The sequence below is a fragment of the Salmo salar genome, chromosome ssa02 (assembly GCF_905237065.1).
Source record: "Salmo salar chromosome ssa02, Ssal_v3.1, whole genome shotgun sequence".
Taxonomy (NCBI): Eukaryota; Metazoa; Chordata; class Actinopteri; order Salmoniformes; family Salmonidae; genus Salmo; species Salmo salar.
In genome coordinates this window covers 14,506,440-14,531,137 of record NC_059443.1, presented here as the reverse complement: position 1 = coordinate 14,531,137, position 24,698 = coordinate 14,506,440, and the positions used below count along the sequence as shown (strand labels likewise).

The window sequence follows — 24,698 nt, the reverse complement described above, 5'->3', positions numbered from 1 at the left end:
TGGAACGGCAGGGCCCTGATCGACCACTATAGGTGCAGCTTACGGGAGGATGTCCGCAGGGAGCTAGCATGCAGAGACGCTACCCTCACCCTGGACCAGCTAGTGGACATGTCCATAAGGTTGGACAACTTGCTGGCTACGCGCGGGCGTTCGGATCGGGTCCTGTTGGTTCCACCCCCCAGTGCCTCCACTCCAACCCCATGGAGTTAGGTGGTGCTGCAGCGAGTGCGATCGGAGGAGGAGCCTCCTCCTGCACTGTATGTGGTCGGAGAGGACACACTGCCGACCGGTGCTGGAGGAGCTTGTCTGGGAGTCGAGACGGCAGGCCGAGCACTGTTCGGACACCCCAGGTGAGTCAGCACCAGGCTCACCCAGAGCCCCCTGTTGGTAACATGTATGTGTTAATTTCTTTCCCTGAGTTTTCCCCCCATTCCTAGCATAAGGCGCTAGTAGATTCAGGCGCAGCGGGGAATTTCATGGACCGCGGTTTCGCGCATAGGTTAGGGATTCCTCGGGTTCAGATGGACAAACCCTTCCAGATGCACTCCCTAGATAGTCGACCATTAGGGTCAGGGGTGGTCAGGGAGGCCACGGCTCCACTGGACATGGTTACGCGGGGGGTCATGAGGAGAGAATTAGTTTCTTCCTCATTGATTCTCCTGCATTTCCGGTGGTGCTGGGGATTCCCTGGTTGGCCTTTCACAACCCCACTATTTCGTGGCAACAGAGGGCTCTAAAGGGGTGGCCAGAGGAGTGCTCAGGTAGGTGTGTGGGAGTTTCCATCAGTGCAACGATGGTGGAGAGTCCAGACCAAATCTCCACCGTGTGCATTCCCCCCGAATATGCCGATTTGGCTATCGCCTTCTGGAAAAAGAGGGCGACCGAATTACCACCTCATCGACGAGGGGATTGTGCGATAAACCTCCAGGTAAACGCCGCACTTCCCAGGAGTCACGTGTATCCCCTGTCACAGGAAGAGATGTTGGCTATGGAAACATATGTCTCTGAATCTCTGAGGCAGGGGTACATTCGGCCCTCCACGTCACCCGCCTCCTCGAGTTTCTTTTTTGTGAAGAAAAAGGAGGGAGGTCTGCATCCGTGCATTGACTGTAGAGGTCTAAATTCGATTAAGGTGGGGTATAGTTACCCGCTACCTCTCATCGCTACGGCGACTGAGTCATTTCACGGAGCACGCTTCTTCACAAAACTGGATCTCAGGAGCGCGTATAACTTGGTGCGTATCCGGGAGGGAGATGAGTGGAAGACAGCATTTAGTACCACATCCGGCCATTATGAGTACATCGTCATGCCGTATGGGTTAAAGAATGCTCCAGCCGTCTTCCAATCCTTTGTAGACGAGATTCTCAGGGACCTGCACGGGCAGGGTGTGGTGGCTTATATCGATGACATTCTGATATATTCCGCTACACGCGCCGCGCATGTTTCTCTAGTGCGCAGAGTACTTGGGCGACTGTTGGAGCATGACTTATACGTCAAGGCTGAGAAATGCGTGTTCTTCAAACAGTCCTTCCTGGGGTATCACATTTCCACATCAGGGGTGGTGATGGAGTGTGACCGCATTGCAGCCGTGCGTAATGGCCGACTCCCACTACGGTAAAGGAGGTGCAGCAGTTTTTAGGGTTTGCCAATTACTACCGGAGGTTTATCCGGGGTTTTGGGCAGGTGGGTGCTCCCATTACCTCACTGCTGAAGGGGGGGGCCGATGCTTCTGCGGTGGTTGGCTGAGGCGGACAGAGCTTTTGGTCGCTTGAAGACTGTTTACCGAGGCTCCCGTGTTGGCTCATCCGAATCCCTCTTTGGCATTCATAGTGAAGGTGGACGCATCCGAGGCTGGGATTGGAGCCGTGCTCTCACAGCGCTCGGGCACGCCACTGAAGCTCCGCCCCTGCGCTTTCTTTTCGAAGAAGCTCAGCCCAGAGGAGCGAAACTATGACGTGGGGGACCGGGAGTTGCTGGCTGTCGTAAAGGCTCTGAAAGTGTGGAGACATTGGCTTGAGGGGGCTCAACACCCTTTCCTCACCTGGACTGACCACCGTAATCTGGAGTACATCCGGGCGGCGAGGAGACTGAACCCTCGCCAGGCAAGGTGGGCCATGTTTTTCACCAGATTCAGATTTACGATATCGTATAGATCAGGTTCCCAGAACGCTAAGGCAGACGCACTGTCCCGTCTGTATGATACAGAGGAGCGGTCCATCGATCCCACCCCCATACTTCTGGCCTCTTGTCTGGTGGCGCCGGTGGTGTGGGAGGTGGACGCGGACATCGAGCGGGCATCTTGATCGGAGCCTATTCCGCCTCAGTGTCCTGCTGGACGGAGGTACGTCCCGCTTGGTGTCCGCGATAGATTGATTCGGTGGGCGCACACGTTACCCTCCTCTGGTCATCCGGGTATCGATAGGATGGTGCGAAGCCTTAGGGGGAAGTACTGGTGGCCCACTTTAGCTAAGGACGTGAGAGTTTACGTTTCCTCCTGTTCGGTGTGCGCTCAGTGCAAGGCTCCTAGACACCTGCCCAGAGGAAAGCTGCAACCCCTCCCCGTTCCACAGCGGCCTTGGTCACACCTATCGGTAGACTTCCTGACCGATCTTCCTCCGTCCCAGGGGAACACCACGATCCTGGTCGTTGTGGTTTTCTAAGTCCTGTCGTCTCCTCCCTTTGCCCGGTCTCCCTACGGCCCTACAGACTGCAGAGGCCCTGTTTACACACGTCTTCCGGCACTACGGGGTGCCTGAGGACATAGTTTCTGATTGGGGTCCCCAGTTCACGTCCCGGGTTTGGAGGGCGTTCATGGAGCGTCTGGGGGTCTCGGTCAGCCTGACCTCTGGTTTTCACCCCGAGAGTAATGGGCAGGTGGAGAGAGTAAACCAGGATGTGGGTAGGTTTCTGCGGTCGTATTGCTAGGACCGGCCAGGGGAGTGGGCAGAGATGGCCCAGAACTCGCTCCGCCACTCCTCAATGAACATTTCGCCCTTTCAGTGCGTGTTGGGGTATCAGCCGGTCCTGGTACCATGACATCCGAACAAGACCGAGGCTCCTGTGGTGGAGGATTGGGTGAAGCACTCGAGGGAGACCTGGGAGGCCGTCCAGGGGCACCTAAAATGGCCCGAAGGCCGGCAGAAAATGAGCGCTGACCGCCATCACAGTGAGGCCCCAGTGTTCGCACCAGGGGATCGGGTCTGGCTCTCGACCCGAAACCTGCCCCTCTGCCTGCCCTGCTGGAAGCTGGGTCCATGGTTTGTGGGGCCATTTAAAGTCCTGAGGAGAATAAACGAGGTGTGTTATAGGTTACAGCTCCCCCTTATTACCGTATTAACCCCTCGTTTCATGTGTCTCTCCTCAGGCCGGTGGTAGCTTGTCCACTTCAAGAAGCTGAGGTGCGGGAGGTCCCTCCGCCCCCCCTGGACATCGAGAGGGCCCCGGCGTACACAGTGCGATCCATACTGGATTCCAGGCGTTGGGTGGGGGCCTGCAGTACCTCGTGGATTGGGAGGGGTACGGTCTGGAGGAGAGATGCTGGGTGCCGGTGGAGGACGTCTTGTACCCATCTCATCTCTGCTGAGTGAGTTTCACCGCCTCCATCCGGATCACCCTGCGCCTCGTCCTCCGGGTCGTCCTCGAGGCCGGCGCGCTGTAGAAGCCGTGCGTCGGGGGGGTACTGTCACGACTTGTTCGGGCGGCGCTCAGCGGTCGTCGTCGCCGGCCTACTAGCTGCCACCGATCCTGTGTTCATTTAGTTGATTTCGATGGGGTTATTTACACCCCGCTGCCTGCTAGTTTTTGTGCGGGATTGTTCAGTGTTACTTGGTTAGGGGTGCGTGTATGCACCACAGGGTTTTCTTTGCTCACAGTAATGTTACCGTTTTGATTTATTCTCGTCTAGAAGTAGAAGTTTCTCCTCCGTGTGGTGCGTTTCTTCCCTGTGTGTGGCGACTTCGTTTTAGCGTGTTTCCCCACATGTTGTTTTTTGTTTGGGACTCCTTGAATAAACGATTGTGCCACTGGGAATTCCTTGCTCTCCTGCTCCTGATTCCTGCACCTCCCTCCTACTAGGAGGTTCGTAACACTCTGAGGATGCGGCTAGCGATGCCGTCTGGGACGGCAGCCTTGCAGGGGTTAACACGTTTAAATGTTTTACTCATGTTGGCTGAGGTGAAGGAGAGCCCGCAGGTTTTGGTAGTGGGCCGTGTCAGTGACACTGTATTGTCCTCAAAGTGAGCAAAGAAGTTGTTTAGTTTGTCTGGGAGCAAAACGTCGGTGTCCACGATGAGGCTGGTTCTCTTTTTGTAATCCGTGATTGACTGTAGACCCTGCCACATATGTCTCGTGTCTGAGCCGTTGAATTGTGACTCTACTTTGTCTCTATACTGACGCTTAGCTTGTTTGATTGCCTTGCGAAGGGAATAGCTACACTGTTTGTATTCGGTCATGTTTCCGGTCGCCTTGCCATGATTAAACGCAGTGGTTTGCGCTTTCAGTTTTGCCCGAATACTGCCATCAATCCACGGTTTCTGGTTGGGGTTTAATTAGTCACCGTGGGTACAACATCACCGATGCACTTGCTAATAAACTCGCTCACCGAATCAGCGTATACATCAATGTTGTTGTCTGAGGCTATCCGGAACATATCCCAGTCCACGTGATCGAAGCAATCTTGAAACGTGGACTCAGATTGGTCGGACCAGCGTTGAACAGACCTGGGCATGGGCGTTTCCTGTTTTAGTTTCTGTCTATAGGCTGGGAGCAACAAAATTGAGTCGTGGTCAGATTTGCCGAAAGGAGGGCGAGGGAGGGCTTTGTATGCGGAGCGAAAGTTTTGTATGAGGAGCGGAAGAGTAGCAATGATCCAGAATTTTGCGAGCCCGAGACGCGCATTCGATTTGCTGATAAAATTTAGGGAGCCTTGTTTTCAGATTAGCCTTGTTAAAATACCCAGCTACAATAAATGCAGCCTCAGGATATGTGGTTTCCAGTTTACATAGAGTACAATGAAGTTCTTTCAGGGCCGTTGAGGTGTCTGCTTGGGGGGCATATACACGGCTGTGATTATAATCTAAGAGAATTCTCTTGGTAGATAATGCGGTCGGCATTTGATTGTAAGGAATCATAGGTCAGGTGAAAAAAAGGACTTGAGTTCCTGTATGTTGTTATGATCACACCACGACTCGTTAATCATAAGGCATACACCCCCCACCCTTCTTCTTACCAGAGAGATGTTTGTGTCTGTCGGCGCGATACGTGAAGAAACCGGGTGGCTGTACCGACTCTGATAACGTATCCCGAGTGAGCCATGTTTCCGTGAAACAGAGAATGTTACAATCTCTGATGTCTCTCTGGAAGGCAACCCTTGCTCGAATTTCGTCTACCTTGTTGTCAAGAGACTGGACATTGGCGAGTAGTATACTCGGGAGTGGTGAACGATGTGCCCGTCTACGGAGCCTGACCAGAAGACCGCTCTGTCTGCCCCTTCTGCGGCGCCGTTGTTTTGGGTCCCCTACTGGGATCCGATCCATTGTCCTGGGTGGTGATCCAAACAGAGGATCGTATTCCAGAAAGTCGTATTCCTAGTCGTAATGTTGGTAAGTTGACGTTGCGCTTATATCCAATAGTTCCTCCCGGCTGTATGTAATAAGACTTAAGATTTCCTGGGGTAACAGTGTAAGAAATAATACATAAAAAAAACAAAATACTGCATAGTTTCCTAAGAATGCGAAGCGAGGCGACCATCTCTGTCGGCGCCATCACGATCCTGTGGTTCATTAAGTACCAGTAGGACATGATTCAAGTTCACTTGAATCTCTCTTTGACAGGCATGGTGCTACGATTTTCTCTCCCGGTGCTAAGGGGGAGCTTGACCAATACGTGGGGGATGCTAAGAAAATAGTTGATTTTCATGACTTCAGAGTTATAAGGAAGTTCTCGTTTCTTCAATAAAAGCAGATATGGCACACAGCACATTCAATATAAATGTAGTTTAATTGAATTTGGCCAAAGAATATTAAACAAAATAGCTATAAGCCTAATACAAGTGACCACAAGGCAATGACAAAAATGTCTTTCACTTGCAATGGTGCAAGACTTCAGCACCAAGCACTGCATGGGCGCTGTCCGGTGCTGAAGTCTTTCAGCAATAACTGTCACGGGCTGGCTCGAGGAACAACAGGAGAGGTAGAGTCAGGCGCAGGAGACAGAGAGAGTTCGTGACCACACTTCTTTATTGGAAGCACTGTACGTGGTCGACAAAGTAAAGGGGCGCAGCCCTGAAAGATTCTGCGGTGGTGTACACAAATAAAATAAACCACTGGCAGAAGGAAAAAACTCAGTACACGTTCTTTTCGAACACAAAAAACCCGGACAAGCAACACAATCACGTACAACCACATACATCCTACGCTAACCTAAATACCCCCCCCTTACTAATGACTAACCCAAAACAGGTGCGCGCCTACCTAGACCTAACCAAACGAAAGTGAAACAAAAAGGGATCGATGGTAGCTAGTAGGCCGGCGATGACGACCGCCGAGCTCCGCCCGGCCGAGGAGGGGCGCCACCATCCGTCACTGTCGTGACAGTACTCCCCCCCTGACGCGCGGCTCCCGCAGCGCGCCGACGCCGGCCTCGAGGACGCCCCGGAGGGCGAGGCGCAGGGCGATCCAGATGGAGGCTGTGGAACTCCCGGATGAGCGCTGGGTCCAGTATGTCCTCCACCGGTACCCAGCACCTCTCCTCCGGGCCGTACCCCTCCCAGTCCACGAGGTACTGCAGGCCCCTCGCCCGGCGTCTGGAGTCCAAGATGGACCGGACTGTGTACGCCGGGGGCCCCCCGATGTCCAGGGGGGTGGAGGGACCTCCGCGTACCTCATTTTCCTGCAGCGGACCAGCCACCACCGGCCTGAGGAGAGACACATGAAACGAGGGGTTAATGCGATAATAAGAAGGAAGTTGTAATCTGTAACACACCTCGTTTATTCTCCTCAGGACTTTAAATGGCCCCACAAACCGCGGACCCAGCTTCCGGCAGGGCAGGCGGAGGGGCAGGTTCCGGGTCGAGAGCCAGACTCTCTCCCTGTGGTGAACACGGGGGCCTCGCTGCGGTGCCGGTCAGCGCTCGCTTTTTGTCGCTCCCTGGTTCGTTCCAGGGATTCCTGCACAGCGTTCCAGGTCTCCCTTGAGCGCTGAACCCATTCCTCCACCGCAGGGGCCTCCGTCTGGCTCTGATGCCATGGCCCCAGGACCGGCTGATAACCCAACACACATTGGAATGGTGATATGTTGGTGGAGGAGTGGCGCAAAGAGTTCTGAGCCATTTCGGCCCATGGCACGAACCTTGCCCACTCCCCTGGCCGGTCCTGGCAGTAGGACCGCAGGAACCTGCCCACCTCCTGGTTTACCCTTTCCACCTGCCCATTACTTTCGGGGTGAAACCCCGAGGTCAGACTGACCGAAACCCCCAGTCGCTCCATAAACGCCCGCCACACTCGGGACGTGAACTGGGGGCCTCGATCTGAGACGATATCCTCGGGCACCCCGTAGTGCCGGAAGACGTGGGTGAATAAGGCTTCCGCGGTCTGCAGGGCCGTAGGAAGACCGGGTAACGGAAGCAGACGGCAGGACTTAGAAAACCGGTCCACAACAACCAGGATCGTAGTGTTGCCCTGAGACGGCGGGAGATCGGTCAAGAAATCCACCGCCAGGTGGGACCATGGTCGTTGTGGAACCGGGAGGGGTTGTAATTTCCCTCTAGGCAGGTGCCTGGGAGCCTTACTCTGAGCGCACACCGAACAGGAGGAGACATAGTGCCTCACGTCCCTCACCAAGGTGGGCCACCAGTATCTCCCACTAAGACCACGCACTGTCCGCTCAACCCCTGGGTGACCCGAGGAGGGAAGCGTGTGAGCCCACCGAATCAGCCGATCGCGAACATCGAGCGGAACGTACTTACGACCCACTGGACACTGCGGAGGAGTAGGCTCCGTCCGTAACGCCCGCTCGATGTCCGCGTCCACCTCCCAGACCACCGGTGCCACCAGGCAGGAGGCTGGAAGTATGGGCGTGGGATCGGTGGACCGTTCCTCGGCGTCATGGAGACGAGACAGTGCGTCGGCCTTAGTGTTCCGGGAACCTGGGATATACGAGACGTTAAACCGAAATCTCGTAAAGAACATCGCCCACCTGACTTGACGCGGGTTCAGTCTCCTCGCCGCCCGGATGTACTCCAGATTGCGGTGGTCAGTCCAGATGAGAAAAGGGTGACGTGCCCCCTCAAGCCAATGTCTCCACACCTTCAGGGCTCTGACCACAGCCAACAGCTCCCTGTCCCCCACATCATAGTTACGCTCCGCCGGACTCAACTTCCTAGAGAAGAAGGCGCAGGGGCGGAGCTTTGGGGGCGCCCGAGCGCTGGGACAGCACGGCTCCTACCCCAGCCTCGGACGCGTCCACCTCCACTATGAAGGGCAAAGAGGGGTCCGGGTGCGCCAGCACCGGAGCGTCGGTGAACAAAACCTTCAGACGACTAAAGGCCCTGTCCGCCTCCGCGGACCACTGCAACCGCACCGGGCCCCCCTTCAACAGTGAGGTAATGGGAGCCGCCACCTGCCCAAAGCCCCGGATAAACCTCCGGTAGTAATTGGCAAATCCCAAAAACCGCTGCACCTCCTTCACCGTGGTGGGAGTCGGCAAATTACGCACGGCTGAGACGCGGTCACATTCCATCACTACCCCTGATGAGGAAATGCGATACCCCAAGAAAGAGACGGCTGGTTTGGAAAACTCACATTTCTCAGCCTTGACGTATAGGTCATGCTCCACCAGTCGCCCAAGCACTTGACGCACCAGAGACACAGGCTCGGCGCGTGTAGCGGAGTAGACCAGAATGTCATCGATGTACACCACTACACCCTGACCGAGCAGGTCCCGGAGAATCTCGTCCACAAAGGATTGAAAGACTGCGGGAGCATTCTTTAACCCATACGGCATGACGAGGTACCCATAATGGCCAGATGTGGTACTAAATGCCGTTTTCCACTCGTCCCCTCCTCGGATACGCACCAGATTATATGCGCTCCTGAGATCCAATTTCGTGAAGAAGCGCGCCCCGTGAAATGACTCCATCGCCGAGGCGATGAGAGGTAGTGGGTAACTGAAACCCACTGTGATGGCATTTAGACCTCTATAGTCAATGCACGGGCGCAGACCTCCCTCCTTCTTCTCCACGAAAAAGAAGCTCGAGGAGACGGGTGAGTGAGATGGCCGAATGTATCCCTGCCTCAAGGACTCAGTGACGTATGTCTCCATAGCCGCTGTTTCCTCCTGAGACAGGGGATAAACGTGACTACGAGGAAGGGCAGCGCCCACCTGGAGGTTTATCGCACAGTCTCCTCGTCGATGAGGTGGTAATTGGGTCGCCTTCATTTTACTGAAGGCGATAGCCAAATCTGCATACTCTGAGGGAATGTGCACGGTGGAGACTTGGTCTGGACTCTCCACCGTAGTCACACCGATGGAAACTCCTATGCACCTGCCCGAGCACTCATTTGACCACCCCTTAAGAGCCCTCTGTCCCCACGAAATCTTAGGGTTGTGAGTGGCTAGCCAGGGAATCCCTAGAACCACTGGAAATGCTGGGGAATCGATGAGGAAAAGACTAATCCGCTCCTCATGACCCCCCCGCATTACCATAACCAGAGGCACAGTGACCTCCCTGACCAGCCCTGACTCTAGTGGTCGACTGTCTAGGGCGTGCACGGGGAAGGGTTGGTCCAACTGGACCAGGGGAATCCCTAACTTAGCCGCGACCCCACGGTCCATAAAATTCCCTGCTGCGCCTGAATCGACTAGCGCCTTAAACCGGGAGTGAGGGGAGAAACCAGGAAAGGACACTGACACATACATGTGACGGACAGGGGGGTCTGGGTGAGGCTGGTGCTGACTCACCTGAGGTGTCAAAGGAGCGCTCTGCCTGCCTTCTGGACTCCTAGGGGAGTCTCCCCAGCACCGGTCCACAGTGTCCCTCTGCGACCACATGAGGTGCAGGAGCGACCTCCCCTCCAGTCTTCCTGGCTGCTGCCCCCCTATCTCCATAGGCGTGGGAGCAGGAGGGCTGGAGGGTGGAATGAGCAGGGCCCGGGTCGGACGTCCGCGGGCGGCCAGCAGATTGTCCAGTCGGATGGACAGATCCACCAGTTGGTCCAGTGTGTGGGTCGTGTCCCGACAGGCTAATTCCCGGCGGACATCCTCCCTCAAACTACAACGGTAGTGATCTATAAGGGCCCTCTCATTCCACCCTGCTCCCGCGGCCAGGGTCCGGAACTCGAGAGCGAAATCCTGCGCGCTCCTCGTCTCCTGCCTCAGGTGAAACAGCCGCTCACCCGCCGCTCTCCCCTCCGGGGGATGATCGAATACTGCCCGAAAGCGGCGGGTGAACTCTGGGTAGTTGTCCCTGGCTGAGTCCGGACTGTCCCACACGGCGTTTGCCCATTCCAGGGCCTTACCCGTGAGGCAGGAGACGAGGACGCTGACGCTCTCCTCCCCCGAGGGAGAGGGACGAACGGTCGCCAGGTATAACTCCAACTGGAGTAAGAAGCCCTTACACCCAGCGGCCGTTCCATCGTACTCCCTGGGTGGAGCGAGTTTCACCCCACTGGTACTGGGTGCTGTGGGTGCTGGTGGGGGCGCAGGCTGTTGGCCTGCCGCGTTCAGGGGGCCGAGAGCGCGTCGGTCCCAGCTCTCCAGGCGCGCCAACACCTGATCCATGGCGTTCCCCAGCCGGTGGAGCAGGGTGGAGTGTTGGTCTACAGTTTCCTCCATGGACATGGCTGGCGCTGAAGCTCCTGCTGACTCCATTAAGGTGAGGTACGTGATTTCTGTCACGGGCTGGCTCGAGGAACAACAGGAGAGGTAGAGTCAGGCGCAGGAGACAGAGAGAGTTCGTGACCACACTTCTTTATTGGAAGCACTGTACGTGGTCGACAAAGTAAAGGGGCGCAGCCCTGAAAGATTCTGCGGTGGTGTACACAAATAAAATAAACCACTGGCAGAAGGAAAAAACTCAGTACACGTTCTTTTCGAACACAAAAAACCCGGACAAGCAACACAATCACGTACAACCACATACATCCTACGCTAACCTAAATAACCCCCCCTTACTAATGACTAACCCAAAACAGGTGCGTGCCTACCTAGACCTAACCAAACGAAAGTGAAACAAAAAGGGATCGATGGTAGCTAGTAGGCCGGCGACGACGACCGCCGAGCTCCGCCCGGCCGAGGAGGGGCGCCACCATCCGTCACTGTCGTGACAATAACAACACAATACATCCAAAATGCGACAACAACAAGAACTGCATTTATTCTATATGCATAATCAGACAACTGTGTATTGGTAATAATGTTTCGGATGAAATGGCTATCACAACGTCAGAAATGATACTAATAATATCCAAAGTGCAGCCACAACAAGAAGTGCATTGACCCTATGCCTGTCAACTGTGCACACATGGTGTAAAATGAGCTGGCTATCATCACAATCTTAGCGATTATGTTTAAATTGCAAAAATACTTGTCGGCCTACTGGCCGACAATATGCATGTATCTTCTTGTTCCATCCAGATCAGCACGATTTAATCATATTCCCACCACCAGACAGGCGCACTCTGTCAATTAAAAGGCCTTTCAGTTACTCACCAAGTGTTGTTTTATAGAAGGACGGTATGTCTGTTGTGGTTTAGTGCAAGTTAGTCTATAATCTTCTGGACATACAGGGCCTTGGTTCTTTCTGCGTGTATGGACAGGCAGGCAAGGTTGCTGAGTTGAGGTTTTGCCATTTTGTTTCTCATGTAGGTTTTTACACGCCGCATGCAGGAAAAACTGAGCTCACATGAAGTGGAGGTTAATGGCAGTGTGACCGATATGCGTACTAGTTTATAGATATCCACGAAGGAGTCTTTGTAAGTTTTAAGCATGGACAGGATCGCCAGTGTGCTGCTAACTGTTTTTCTGATTGTCCTCTCTGATTCAATAGTGCTGTGCCATGGGCACAAGGCTCTCCTTTTGAAGGAATCTGGCATGCTTGTGGTTGAGGGCTGACATTCCCATGAGGACTGTACCAGCTTCTGTGGAAAAGCATTGGGTCATTTCATTCACCAGTCGGTCAATGACAGGGTAGAACGTGGACGTTCGGAGTTAATCCGGAGAGGACATGGATGGATGTTCGGTTTGAATTGGAGCTTCAACTATAAAGTCCTGTAGATGGCGAGGATGTTGGGATTGTCTCTTCTCTTGTGGGGGCGGCGGCGGTTGAACGGTGAGATCGACTTTTGCGCACAGGGCCTCTGCCTTGCTCCATATGGCTCTCCAAGAGTCCTCCGTGTGCTTTTCTTTTATGCTCATGATGACGGAGTGTGCGAGGTCAGTGGCAGTCTCGTGCAAAAGATCAGGGGTCTGTAGAGTGTCAGACATGAACTTTGCTGTGCAGAACAGATCCTCAAACAGGATAAGGTGGAGGATGAATTCAGCATCAATGAGTGTGAGTAATGACTGCGCGCGTCAGTCGATCTGCGTGAATTTGGCTGCGACTTAATGTCTTAAGTTTGCAATGATGGCTGGGAGGGTTTTTTGCACTGCTCACAGCGAGTAGTACTGGCAGGACCATCGAGTATCAGACAGTTTCTTGAGTTTAATGGGCTGCTGTGAAGGCTGAAGTTCCCTTTGCTTCATAATGAAATGGGCATGGACAAATGAGCCTGAGAAAAACTTAACGCATTTACCTTATTGGTTGGATATTTAACCTGTTGGGGCTAGGGGGCAGTATTTGCACGGCCGGATAAAAAAACGTACCCGATTTAATCTGGTTACTACTCCTGCCCAGTAACTAGAATATGCATATAATTAGTAGATTTGGATAGAAAACACTCTAAAGTTTCTAAAACTGTTTGAATGGTATCTGTGAGTATAACAGAACTCATATGGCAGGCCAAAACCTGAGAAGATTCCATGCAGGAACTGGAAATCTGATTTGTGGAATCACTTTCAACACTTTGCCTATGAAACCCACCGTGAGTTAGGATTCATTTAGCACTTCCTAAGGCTTCCACTAGATGTCAACAGTCTTTACAAAGTGGTTTGAGTCTTCTCCGGTAAAAACTGACCGAACGAGAGGCCTGGAAAGTTGGTCATAGGGGGAGGGCCATTACTACTATGACGCGGGCGCCCGTGGGTACCCTTTCATTCCGAAACGTTTAGTAAGACAATGCAATCGTCCGCCTTGAATATTATTGAAGCTCTGATTGAAAAAGGCCCTAAAGATTTATGTTATACAACGTTTGACATGTTTGAACGAACGTAAATATATATTTTTTGCACATTCGTGACGACAAGTCCCGTGCGCTTCAGTGCATTATGAGTAGCCTTCGGAACGCGCTAACATGAAGGAGCTATTGGGACATAAATGATTAACTTTTTCGAACAAAACTACATTTGTTGTGGACCTGGGATTTCTGGAAGTGCCTTCTGATGAAGATAATCAAAGGTAAGGGAATATTTACAATAGTATATTTGATTTTAGATGGTTCCAAGATGGCGCTAACCTGTATCGCCTAGCCTATTTTTCTGAGCATAGCACCTCGTTTATTGCAAAGTGTGATTTCCCAGTAAAGTTATTTTTAAATCTGGCAATGCGGTTGCATTCACGAGATGTTAATCTATAATTCTTTGAATGACAATATTCAATTTTAACAATGTTTTCGAATAGTAATTTTGTATATTGTAGCGCTGATTCACCGCAAGCATTTGAGGGAAAATATTTTCTGAACGTCACGCGCCGATGTAAAATGCTGTTTTTATATATAAATATGAACTTTATCGAACAAAAAAATGCATGTATTGTGTAACATGATGTCCTAGGAGTGTCATCTGATGAAGATTGTCAAAGGTTAGTGCTGCATTTAGCTGTGTTTTGGGTATTTGTGATGCATGCTAGTTGCTTTGAAAATGGCAGTGTGATTATTTTTGGCAGGGTACTCTCCTAACATAATCTAATGTTTTGCTTTTGCTGTAAAGCCTTTTTGAAATCGGACAACGTGGTTCGATTCAGGAGAGGTGCATCTATAAAATGGTGTAAAATAGTCATATGTTTGAGAAATTGAAGTTATAGCATTTATGAGGTATTTGTATTTCGCGCGACACGATTCCACTGGCTGTTGACTAGGGTGGCGTCCCACGTTCCCAGACAGGTTAACAATTATTTACTTAACAAACAGTAAGATATTTCTGTCCTGCTAATGCTGTGTTTTATGGTCTCCACTCTAGCACCCTGCAGCTAATCTGGGCTTATGGTTTTACTAGAGATAGTTTGAGCTGATAATTGATTGATGTCTCGGTGATAAGAAACAAAACAGCCACATTCCATTCTATGATTAGTGGTGCATATGAGACATATGTCTCCGGTCTGATTGAGCCTGCATTCCATAGACAATATATGGTGTGTGTTTAGCCGGGATAGAGATAGCCTGGAGGAGCAGAACAAAGGCCTCAGTATTCCTAAGTATCCTGGCATCTGGGAAACTGAGACAAGGTGGGGTTAAAACAACACCAGAGGCAGATGACCAGGAGATGAACCCAGAGTGGCTTAGGATGGCCCTTAGTCTGAATGGGAAGGGTGGAGCCATCCATGACAGCATTTTTAGGTCTACTATATATACAACTCTGCATTTCTGTAAAAGTTAAGCTCTCGGCAACACAACTTAGGGTGTGCGGTCGACGGTTTCATTATTGCAATAATTAATCGATGTTGAATAAAAATGATTGTTTGAATAATTGTCCAAGTCTCTCTCAGTGCTGAAATTTCCACGACAAGCGCCATGCCTGCTCTTTGAAACTTTGACTAAAAAGTTTAACACAGCTCGAGTAATTGGAGAGATGTTTCACTTTATACATATGCCAGAGTCACTGCTTCCTCAAAGACACTTATACTGGTCTGGCTGTTGATAAAAGCCAAGGTGTTGTTTGGATGTCAATGGCTAGTGGTGCAATCCAAGTTTATTGGTCCAGACAAGGAGTTGGAACCAGTTCAGGGAATAGAACCGAAAACATTTTCAAGGAACAGAAACTGAACCAGGAGTGAAAGTGATCAATACTGTTCCAGAACAGAATTGTTATTTTAAAAGCATGGGAACAAGTTTATAACGTTATTTTACATTCCAGGCATTTTTTTCTAGTCCCACAAATGCAAAGTCCTCCCTCTGTCACTCAGAAACTTCTTCCAGTGTCTACCTGCAAAATCTTTACCAGTGTGTGTGTGTGTTTAGGCTACTGTAGCCCCTCCCCCTCCAAAGAATAGGATACTGTAGCCCCTCCCCCTCCAAAGCATAGGTTACTGTAGCCCCTCCCCCTCCAAAGCATAGGCTACTGTAGCCCTTCCCCCCTCCAAAGCATAGGTTACTGTAGCTCCTCCCTCCTCCAAAGCATAGGCTTCTGTACTGACGTTACCATAGGCTACTGTACAGACGCTACCCTAGGCTACTGTACTGATGCTACCCTAGGCTACTGTACTGATGCTACCCTAGGCTACTGTACTAATGCTACCCTAGGCTACTGTATTGACGTTACCATAGGATACTGTACTGACGTTACCATAGGCTACTGTACTGATGCTACCATAAGATACTGTACTGACGTTACAAGCATGATTCAGAAGATAGGGAGAGAGATTTAATTAGCTGGAGAATAATTAACTTTTACAGTACTAGTTAAGAATTCTATAGGCCTAGTTATCACGTTTTACATTGGATATGGTTACTACAAAAAGGAAACGTGTTTTTAATTCTGCTGCTGCTCTGCACACACAAGCTTGTTAGCTCAAAGGACATTCAAAGTTCCTCCATAGAAGCTCCTCTTCCTAGGTATAATTCTGTGGACCTAATTCAGATAACACGTCATAACAAGATGCCCAGCGCTTCAAACCTCCTCCTCAACCTTCTCTCGCCACCTGCAAAATTTCAGTCGCCATAGGCTACAGTTGCCTGTCCACCATGCATGTAAACAACTAGTTTGCATGCTCTATCCACACTGATTGACAAAGTAATCTACTAAACTAAACCGGTTCATATCTTTATTTTTCTGGACGTAACAGTGGAATGGAACAAAAAAAATAGTGTTTCTGTTCAGAACGAAAGGATTGGAAAATAATTTGGTTCCAGACAGACTAAATAAGACAGACAGACAGACAGACAGACAGACAGACAGACAGACAGACAGACAGACAGACAGACAGACAGACAGACAGACAGACAGACAGACAGACAGACAGACAGACAGACAGACAGACAGACAGACAGACAGACAGACAGACAGACAGACAGACAGACAGACAGACGACAGACAGACAGACAGACAGACAGACAGACAGACAGACAGACAGACAGACAGACAGACAGACAGACAGACAGACAGACAGACAGACAGACAGACAGACAGACAGACAGACAGACAGACAGACAGACAGACAGACAGACAGACAGACAGACAGACAGACAGACAGACAGACAGACAGACAGACAGACAGACAGACAGACAGACAGACAGACAGACGAACAGACAGACAGACAGACAGACAGACAGACAGACAGACAGACAGACAGACAGACAGACAGACAGACAGACAGACAGACAGACAGACAGACGGACAGACAGACAGACAGACAGACAGACAGACAGACAGACAGACAGACAGACAGACAGACAGACAGACAGACAGACAGACAGACAGACAGACAGACAGACAGACAGACAGACAGACAGACAGACAGAACAGACAGACAGACAGACAGACAGACAGACAGACAGACAGACAGACAGACAGACAGACAGACAGACAGACAGACAGACAGACAGACAGACAGACAGACAGACAGACGAGACAGACAGACAGACAGACAGACAGACAGACAGACAGACAGACAGACAGACAGACAGACAGACAGACAGACAGACAGACAGAACAGACAGACAGACGAACAGACAGACAGACAGACAGACAGACAGACAGACAGACAGACAGACAGACAGACAGACAGACAGACAGACAGACAGACAGACAGACAGACAGACAGACAGACAGACAGACAGACAGACAGACAGACAGACAGACAGACAGACAGACAGACAGACAGACAGACAGACAGACAGACAGACAGACAGACAGACAGACAGACAGACAGACAGACAGACAGACAGACAGACAGACAGACAGACAGACAGACAGACAGACAGACAGACAGACAGACAGACAGACAGACAGACAGACAGACAGACAGACAGACAGACAGACAGACAGACAGACAGACAGACAGACAGACAGACAGACAGACAGACAGACAGACAGACAGACAGACAGACAGACAGACAGACAGACAGACAGACAGACAGACAGACAGACAGACAGACAGACAGACAGACAGACAGACAGACAGACAGACAGACAGACAGACAGACAGACAGACAGACAGACAGACAGACAGACAGACAGACAGACAGACAGACAGACAGACAGACCTTTAAACCTGCAGGTCCTCTCAGACCAGGTTATCCCTGTAAGAAGAAATGAAAAATCTGAAATAGGAATAAAAACATGAATGCCTACTTATTGTTCAGAAATTCACTGCTGAAGAAAAACAGACCTGAAACCCTGGATATCCAGGTTGGCCTTCTCCCTGTGTTCCATCATCACCCTGAAGAGAGAATCAAGATAATATTGTGTATTCAGAATATTAGCCTCATGATAAATCAGATTACCTCTTCAATACAAACGTTCTGTTCTCCCATATCCCAGAAGTCACTCACCCTTTTCCCAATGGGCCCTGTATCTCCCGGTGCTCCTGGAGGCCCCCTGGGGCCCTTAACACCCTGGGGGGAGAGACCCTGGTCAAAACATGTATTGTAGTTTGCATGTGTTACCACGTGGTATAGCTGTGTCATCATTGAAATCATTAAATGACTGGCCATCGTACCGCAGGTCCATGAGAACCTGGCTCTCCTCTGTACCCATTGAGCCCAGACACTCCACTCAGACCCTTTCAGGGGGAAGAAATGAAGAGAGGGGGTGGGACAATGACTGGAGGTAAAACATCGACCTGTATTTAGCAATAGCCCATGAGCGAGCTAGCCTGTTCCCCGAGAAGGTGTTGGTGGAACCATATAAGAAAGAACACGTGATCACACAGAGTAATAGAGGACAGAGGGACACTCACCTGTGAACCCACGTCTCCAGCCTGACCTGTGCTCCAGCAGAGCCTGGGTCACCCGTCTCCCCTTGACCACCTCTTATTCCTGTAGCACCTCTGTCCCCTCTCTCCCCCTACACCCTTAAGAGAGACAAATAGGAAGAGGGATGGAGAGCGAGAGCGAGACAGAGAGAGAGAGAGAGAGAGAGAGAGAGAGAGAGAGAGAGAGAGGTCACCAGCTTGGATGTGAACAGCAATGTTCAGCTAAACAGCAACTTCCCATCGGTCAACAAGGCCATTTTACCATAATGTAAACATCAAATAAAGTGTTTACAAAAGCTAAACCAACTTTTTTGATTAATTATATACTATTGTGTTTTCTTTGACAGTGATACAACTATTTAATTCAGCCATTTAGTCAATGTAGAGCAAGGATCTTCAACTAGACTTCTTGAGCAGATTGTCGGGTGTTCGGAGCATAGTGACAAATGGACTGCAAATTGACCGCAAGAAGCTTTGCTTACATTTGTATTCAATCACATGTTTCTCTATTATGCGTGTGAATACTTGGGAACAGATTTCTTAAATTCCCTTGGAGCTGATTTCCTGGTGTCCAACAATAAAAAATAAAAAGATGTCACTTATTTTTTAGAAAACTTGGGGGGTCAAATAAAACCACCGCCGGGCCAAATTTGGCCCACTAGTTGGGGCACCCTGATGTTCAGTGATCTAGTAAGATATGTGTCTTCCTGTGTCAGATTATGTGGACAGTGTTCGTCCTGGTTCTGGTGTTGCATTGATTCTAGAACTAGCTGAGTTCCACACCTCTGTGCCTGGCACTCCAAACGGTCCAAAGTCCCCCTGTAAAACACAGAAAGGTGGACAGGTGCCTGACGTCAAATCAAATTTATTTATATCGCCCTTCTTACATCAGCTGATATCTCAAAGTGCTGTACAGAAACCCAGCCTAAAACCCCAAACAGCAAGCAATGCAGGTGTAGAAGCATGGTGGCTAGGAAAAACTCCCTAGAAAGGCCAAAACTGAGGAAGAAACCTAGAGAGGAACCAGGCTATGAGGGGTGGCCAGTCATCTTCTGGCTGTGCCGGGTGGAGATTATAACAGAACATGGCCAAGATGTTCAAATGTCATTGTCCAATCGTTATTCGTTACGACATAATTTTTCCATTCAACTATAAAAAAATACACCTATACATTTGGGCATTTATCACAACTGGCAGTTATCAGAATCTGCAACTTATTGACGATAGAGTTATTGAGGTGGTGTTGTTTTTACTTCGTCTCCTCGGTCACCCTTATTTTACAGACACAGATGAAACAATACAGCCACACAGAAAAGCTCTCCTGTGTGATAGATGGATGGATGATTGAATGATGAAATTATTGATTGATTAATTGATTGATTTGATTAGTTGATAAATCGATAAATTGATTGATTACCTTGGCTCCGTTGGCTCCAGACACTCCAGAAACCCCTAGCTCCCCAGGTGTTCCCATCTCTCCCTGTGGACAGGAAGGTAAAATAGACACTTAAAACCTGTTGAGGACAGGCGTTCCGCTAGCGGAATCAGATGACACTCCTAGGACATCATGTTACACAATACATGTATGTTTTGTTCAATAAAGTTCATATTTATATCCAAAAACAGCATTTTACATTGGTGCGTGATGTTCAGAAAATGTATTCCCACCAAAACGTCCGGTGAATGAGCACATCAATTTACAAAAATACTCATCATAAACGTTGACAAAATACATAAAAATTATTTAAAGAATTATAGATACACTACTCCTTGATGCAACCGCTGTGTCAGAGTTTAAAATAGCTTTACGGAGAAAGCACATTTTTCAATATTCTGAGTATATAGCTCGCCATCAAAGCAAGCTATACAGACACCCGCCAAGTTCTGGGGTCAACTAAACTCAGAATTAGTATCATAAATGTTCTCTTACCTTTGCTGATCTTCGTCAGAATGCACTCCCAGGACTGCTACTTCCACAAGAAATGTTCTTTTTGTTAGAAATAATCCATATTTATGTCCAAATACCTCCGTTTTGTTTGTGCGTTCAGATCACTATCCAAAGGCATAATGCGCGAGCGTAATTCGAGACACGAAAAGTCAAAATGTTCCATTACCGTTCGTAGAAACATGTCAAACGTTGTTTACAATCAATCTTTAGGGTATTTTTAACATAAAAATGCGATAATATTCCAACCGGACAATAGCGTATTCATTCCAGGAGAAAAAGAAGGAACGGCGCACTCGCGGCTTCGCGCATCACCAAGCCCTTTGTCCTCAGGCAGTCCACTCATTGACTGAGCTACTATTCTCTGCCCAGTAACAGGAGAAGAATGAAAAAACTTTCTAAAGGCTGTTGACAGCCAATGGAAGCCTTAGGAAGTGCAACATGACCCCACAGACATTGTAGTTTCGATAGGGATTCAAAAGAAGAACTACAATTCTCAGATTTCCCACTTCCGGGTTGGATTTTTCTCAGGTTTTTGCCTGCCATATGAGTTCTGTTATACTCACAGACATCATTCAAACAGTTTTAGAAACCTCAGAGTGTTTTCTATCCAAATCTACTAATAATATGCATATTCTAGTTTCTGGGCCCGAGTAGTAGGCAGTTTAATTTGGGTACACTTTTCATCCGGCCGTGAAAATACTGCCCCCTATACCTTAACAGGTTTTAAGTCACTCACACGTTAAATGCAGAACAGACAATTAAGGTGCTGGGTATGACAGAGTTACCTTTTGTCCAGGAAATCCATAAGATCCTGCATCTCCTTTCTGTCCCAGAGGACCTGGCTCCCCCTATCAGAGGAAACAGTCATTACCAACATCAACCAGTCTGAACATGAATACTTCAGATATAACTAACAGCATTCATGTCACGCCCTGACCATAGAAATATGTTATTTTCTATGGTAGAGTAGGTCAGGACGTGACAGTTTTTTTTTCTAGTTTAGATTTTCTATGTTGTTATGTTCTAGTTTTTGTATTTCTATGTTGGGTTTTGTTTGGGATGATCTCCAATTAGAGGCAGCTGGTCATCGTTGTCTCTAATTGGAGATCATACTTAAGTAGGTGTTTTTCCCACCTGCGTTTGTGGGAGATTGGTTTTGAGTTAGTGTATGTTTCTACTCTGCGTCATGGTTTGTTGTTTTTGTTCGTTCAGTTTATTGTGTATGTATTGCATAGTTTCACAGTGAAAATAAAATGTGGAACAACACACACGCTGCACTTTGGTCCGCTCCTTCCTCCGACATCCGTGACAATTTATCTACTATTTATCTAGTATTATTCTATCCACGTGGGAGACTGGTAAAGACTCCCAAAAGACCCCAAACAAATAAACTCCCACTCATACCCCAATCAGACATAAACAAACAAAATGGTTGTTCTTATCCGCCTGGCTAATTACCCCAACCATGGCACTCAAAATAACCCTGTCTCATCTTCTGATTTTGTTTGAATTGAATTGCTTTCAACCGCAGAATGAAGCACACCTGTTTTAACAGCATAAAGGGAATGACTATAAAGACTGCTGAGGACAGAGTTATGGGAATAATGTGTAGTATTGTAACTCCCTGTTTGCAGTACATGTCAGTCTACTGACTGGCTCTGGCTCCTAGAGCGCTATTGGCTGCCAAGTGGTTCTTGGCTTTGGGGAGAAAATTCTGGGAAATGATGACCGCTTGGTGTAACGCTCACAGAGTTTCAGTTACTAGTCTAGGAGGTCATGAATACAGTAAGCCGTGGTGTGTTTGGGTGCATGTGGTGCGTGTAGTGTGTGTGTGGGTTCGTGTGGTGAGTGTGTGGGTACGTGCACATGGGACGGAGTAGATGGTATTTTTTAAAGGGGGAGTGTGGAAGTGGGACTAAGGAAGGGCCGGTGGTGATGAGACTGGAAAGACTGAAGAAAAGGAAAAGCAATAGGAAACGAGACAAGCAAAGTGTGATGACTTTGACTCTGGTTACGTGACCTTGCATCACTCCTACTGACTTACCTCTGCCCCCTCGTCTCCTTTACAACCAGGCAGCCCCATAACCCCAGGGTCCCCCTACAGAGAGAGAAAGAGAGAGGGCGACGTGGGAGTTTACTGCACATTTCAAGGAATAACACTAACATGAAGGTTTCCAGAGAAACAGAACTCTCTAATGTACTTTGTAATCGGGGCCTACTACACAGTTATCTGCTCTGAAAAACATCTGCTCTGGTCTGAGAAACATGTCAAGGGATTCAGGACCCGGTGTGGGGGTGGAGGTGGGGGTGGGGACTGTCTTCATGCTAAATCTTCAATTTAATTAATTTTTTTTAATAATTGTTTTATTATTTGACTTTATTTATTCATATATATATATATATATATATATATGTATATATATATTTTTTTAAATATATATATATTTTTTTATTGCATAAAAACCAGTGTACAGACAAAAAGTATAGAAACAGACAATGATAACATATGCTAGGGAGTACAACAAATGACAGATTATACAAAGACCTTAGAGGATGCACACATATTGAGTGTTTTAACAGCTTTCTTAATAGAAGAATGTAGAATGGTCTTAATGTACTGCTCAAATTCCTTATAGAAAACACAGAAGAGTGTTTTTTTATTAGTGAATTTACATTTATGAATATGACATATTTCCATTAGCGCAATTTGATTTATGAAGTAAAATTGTTTTTCTTTATCCTTTTCATAGTTAAGGAACTTCCCGCCAAATCTCCCAGGGGGATTCTAAAGGGATGTGACAATGACACTTTAGTGCTAAACATTTAGTCTATAAAACACCTATATGATTCATCTGGCTCATATCAACCATACAGCACCTGGATCGGTTTTAAGATCATTTTTCTTGGCACCCTGTTATTCTCCATATAGTGCCTCACGGGGATGGACAAAAGTATTGCTCTCTACTGTATAATAGATCCAGAGCCCATGGAAGAAGGTACAGGTGTTACATAACACCAACAGCCTTCAGCATTGGCTGAGCCAACATTCATCTGTATTTAATTCTCATCTTGTTTTCGTCTCAACCCCTCTAATAATTCTGGAATATGGGTGTATATAAAGGGAGACCTGTGAGGGCGAAGCCTGCATCCCTGTTTAATTGGTCACTCACACTTTACGAGGCCTTGATAGCCTTGTTTTTCTGTTTGTAAGTTTACAGAGCGATACCCTTGTTAAACATTTAATAATGCCTGGGGCTGTGTGTTGAGGAAGAGGTAGAAAACAAACAAACCACAAGGCCGTCTTTCCCGTCCACTCCATCCACTCCTTTCTCACCCTAGAAACACATGGATCACATGACTTCATTCCCACCACTGCAATTGTTTGAATTGGTGAGTATGTGACAATGTGCATGACTGAATGGATACATGAATGAATGAATGAATGAATGAATGAATGAATGAATGAATGAATGAATGATGCATAAGATCAACAACATACCCTTTGTCCAGATGGTCCTCTTGGACCCTGTAGGGCAAAATAACGTTTGAACATTTTGACAGCTGAGTCTATGGCTGTTGGATGATTTGATGTGATGTATTCTTTGTTTACATTATATACTTATGTACTACAGGGTTTATAAACACTATTATAATCACTATTATTCTCCACAAGATGGATGAGAGCTTACTCTGTCACCAGTAGGACCATGGTCACCCTGTAGAGAAAGAGAGTGAAGAACATCAGAGTTTAGCTTCTAAGCACTTAATACGGATCCGGACTTGTAAAATCCTGGTGTTGGAAACACTGGGAACATATGGCATATTTCAATACAGTTAAGTGAATGCTCATGGATCATTGCATTAGCTAACCTCGTACAGCCAGACAAGTATGTCTCTAAATATTGCATTTACACCATAGCTGTAAATTCTGCCAGGCAAGGTTACATAATAGCTAACCAGCATGTGTTATGAATAATCTAAAACATTCAAAGTGGTATATATTTTTATTTTAGATAAATAATCACTCAGACCTTCTCTCCTCTGTGTCCTTGGGGTCCCTGGTCACCTGCAGTCCCTTGGGTGACAAAGATATGATCCACATGTGATCCAGATATGATCCACATTGCCTGTAGCCATCATCTGTAGCATCAAACAGGCTACAAAGCATAATGTATTCACAGTCTACAGTCAGCAGACAGACAAGCTCATGTTCTGTAATGTGTCATATACTACCTTTGCTCCCAAACTTCCCGGTCTCCCGGCAACCCCCTGACGTCCTGGAGTTCCCTGAAAAAAAGAATCATATCTATTTCTCATTGTCATCAGTCAACCTCTTCCAGTGTTAGTCATTGTGAAGCAGAGTCTGAGTGAAGCCGTTTGTATAAACTGTGTTAAGCTACAGGAAGCTTCTATCCCCAAGCAATACGACTGAAATAGCTAACAAAATAGCTACATGGACTATCTGAGTT

The 24,698-nt window shown here is 48.4% G+C and overlaps 1 protein-coding gene across 1 annotated transcript in view; it reads right to left on the bottom strand.

Moving 5' to 3' along the window:
• Window positions 1–24,698, bottom strand: part of LOC106574332 (collagen alpha-1(VI) chain) — a 54,165-nt gene that overhangs the window by 4,221 nt on the left and 25,246 nt on the right. The window contains 14 exon segments of the mRNA XM_045712917.1: window positions 17,572–17,607; window positions 17,697–17,747; window positions 17,860–17,922; window positions 18,027–18,089; window positions 18,267–18,380; window positions 19,065–19,100; window positions 19,699–19,761; window positions 21,015–21,077; window positions 22,274–22,327; window positions 23,520–23,564; window positions 23,729–23,755; window positions 23,919–23,945; window positions 24,261–24,305; window positions 24,463–24,516. Coding sequence (XP_045568873.1) covers window positions 18,315–18,380; window positions 19,065–19,100; window positions 19,699–19,761; window positions 21,015–21,077; window positions 22,274–22,327; window positions 23,520–23,564; window positions 23,729–23,755; window positions 23,919–23,945; window positions 24,261–24,305; window positions 24,463–24,516 — 480 coding nt within the window. The 3' untranslated portion in view covers window positions 17,572–17,607; window positions 17,697–17,747; window positions 17,860–17,922; window positions 18,027–18,089; window positions 18,267–18,314.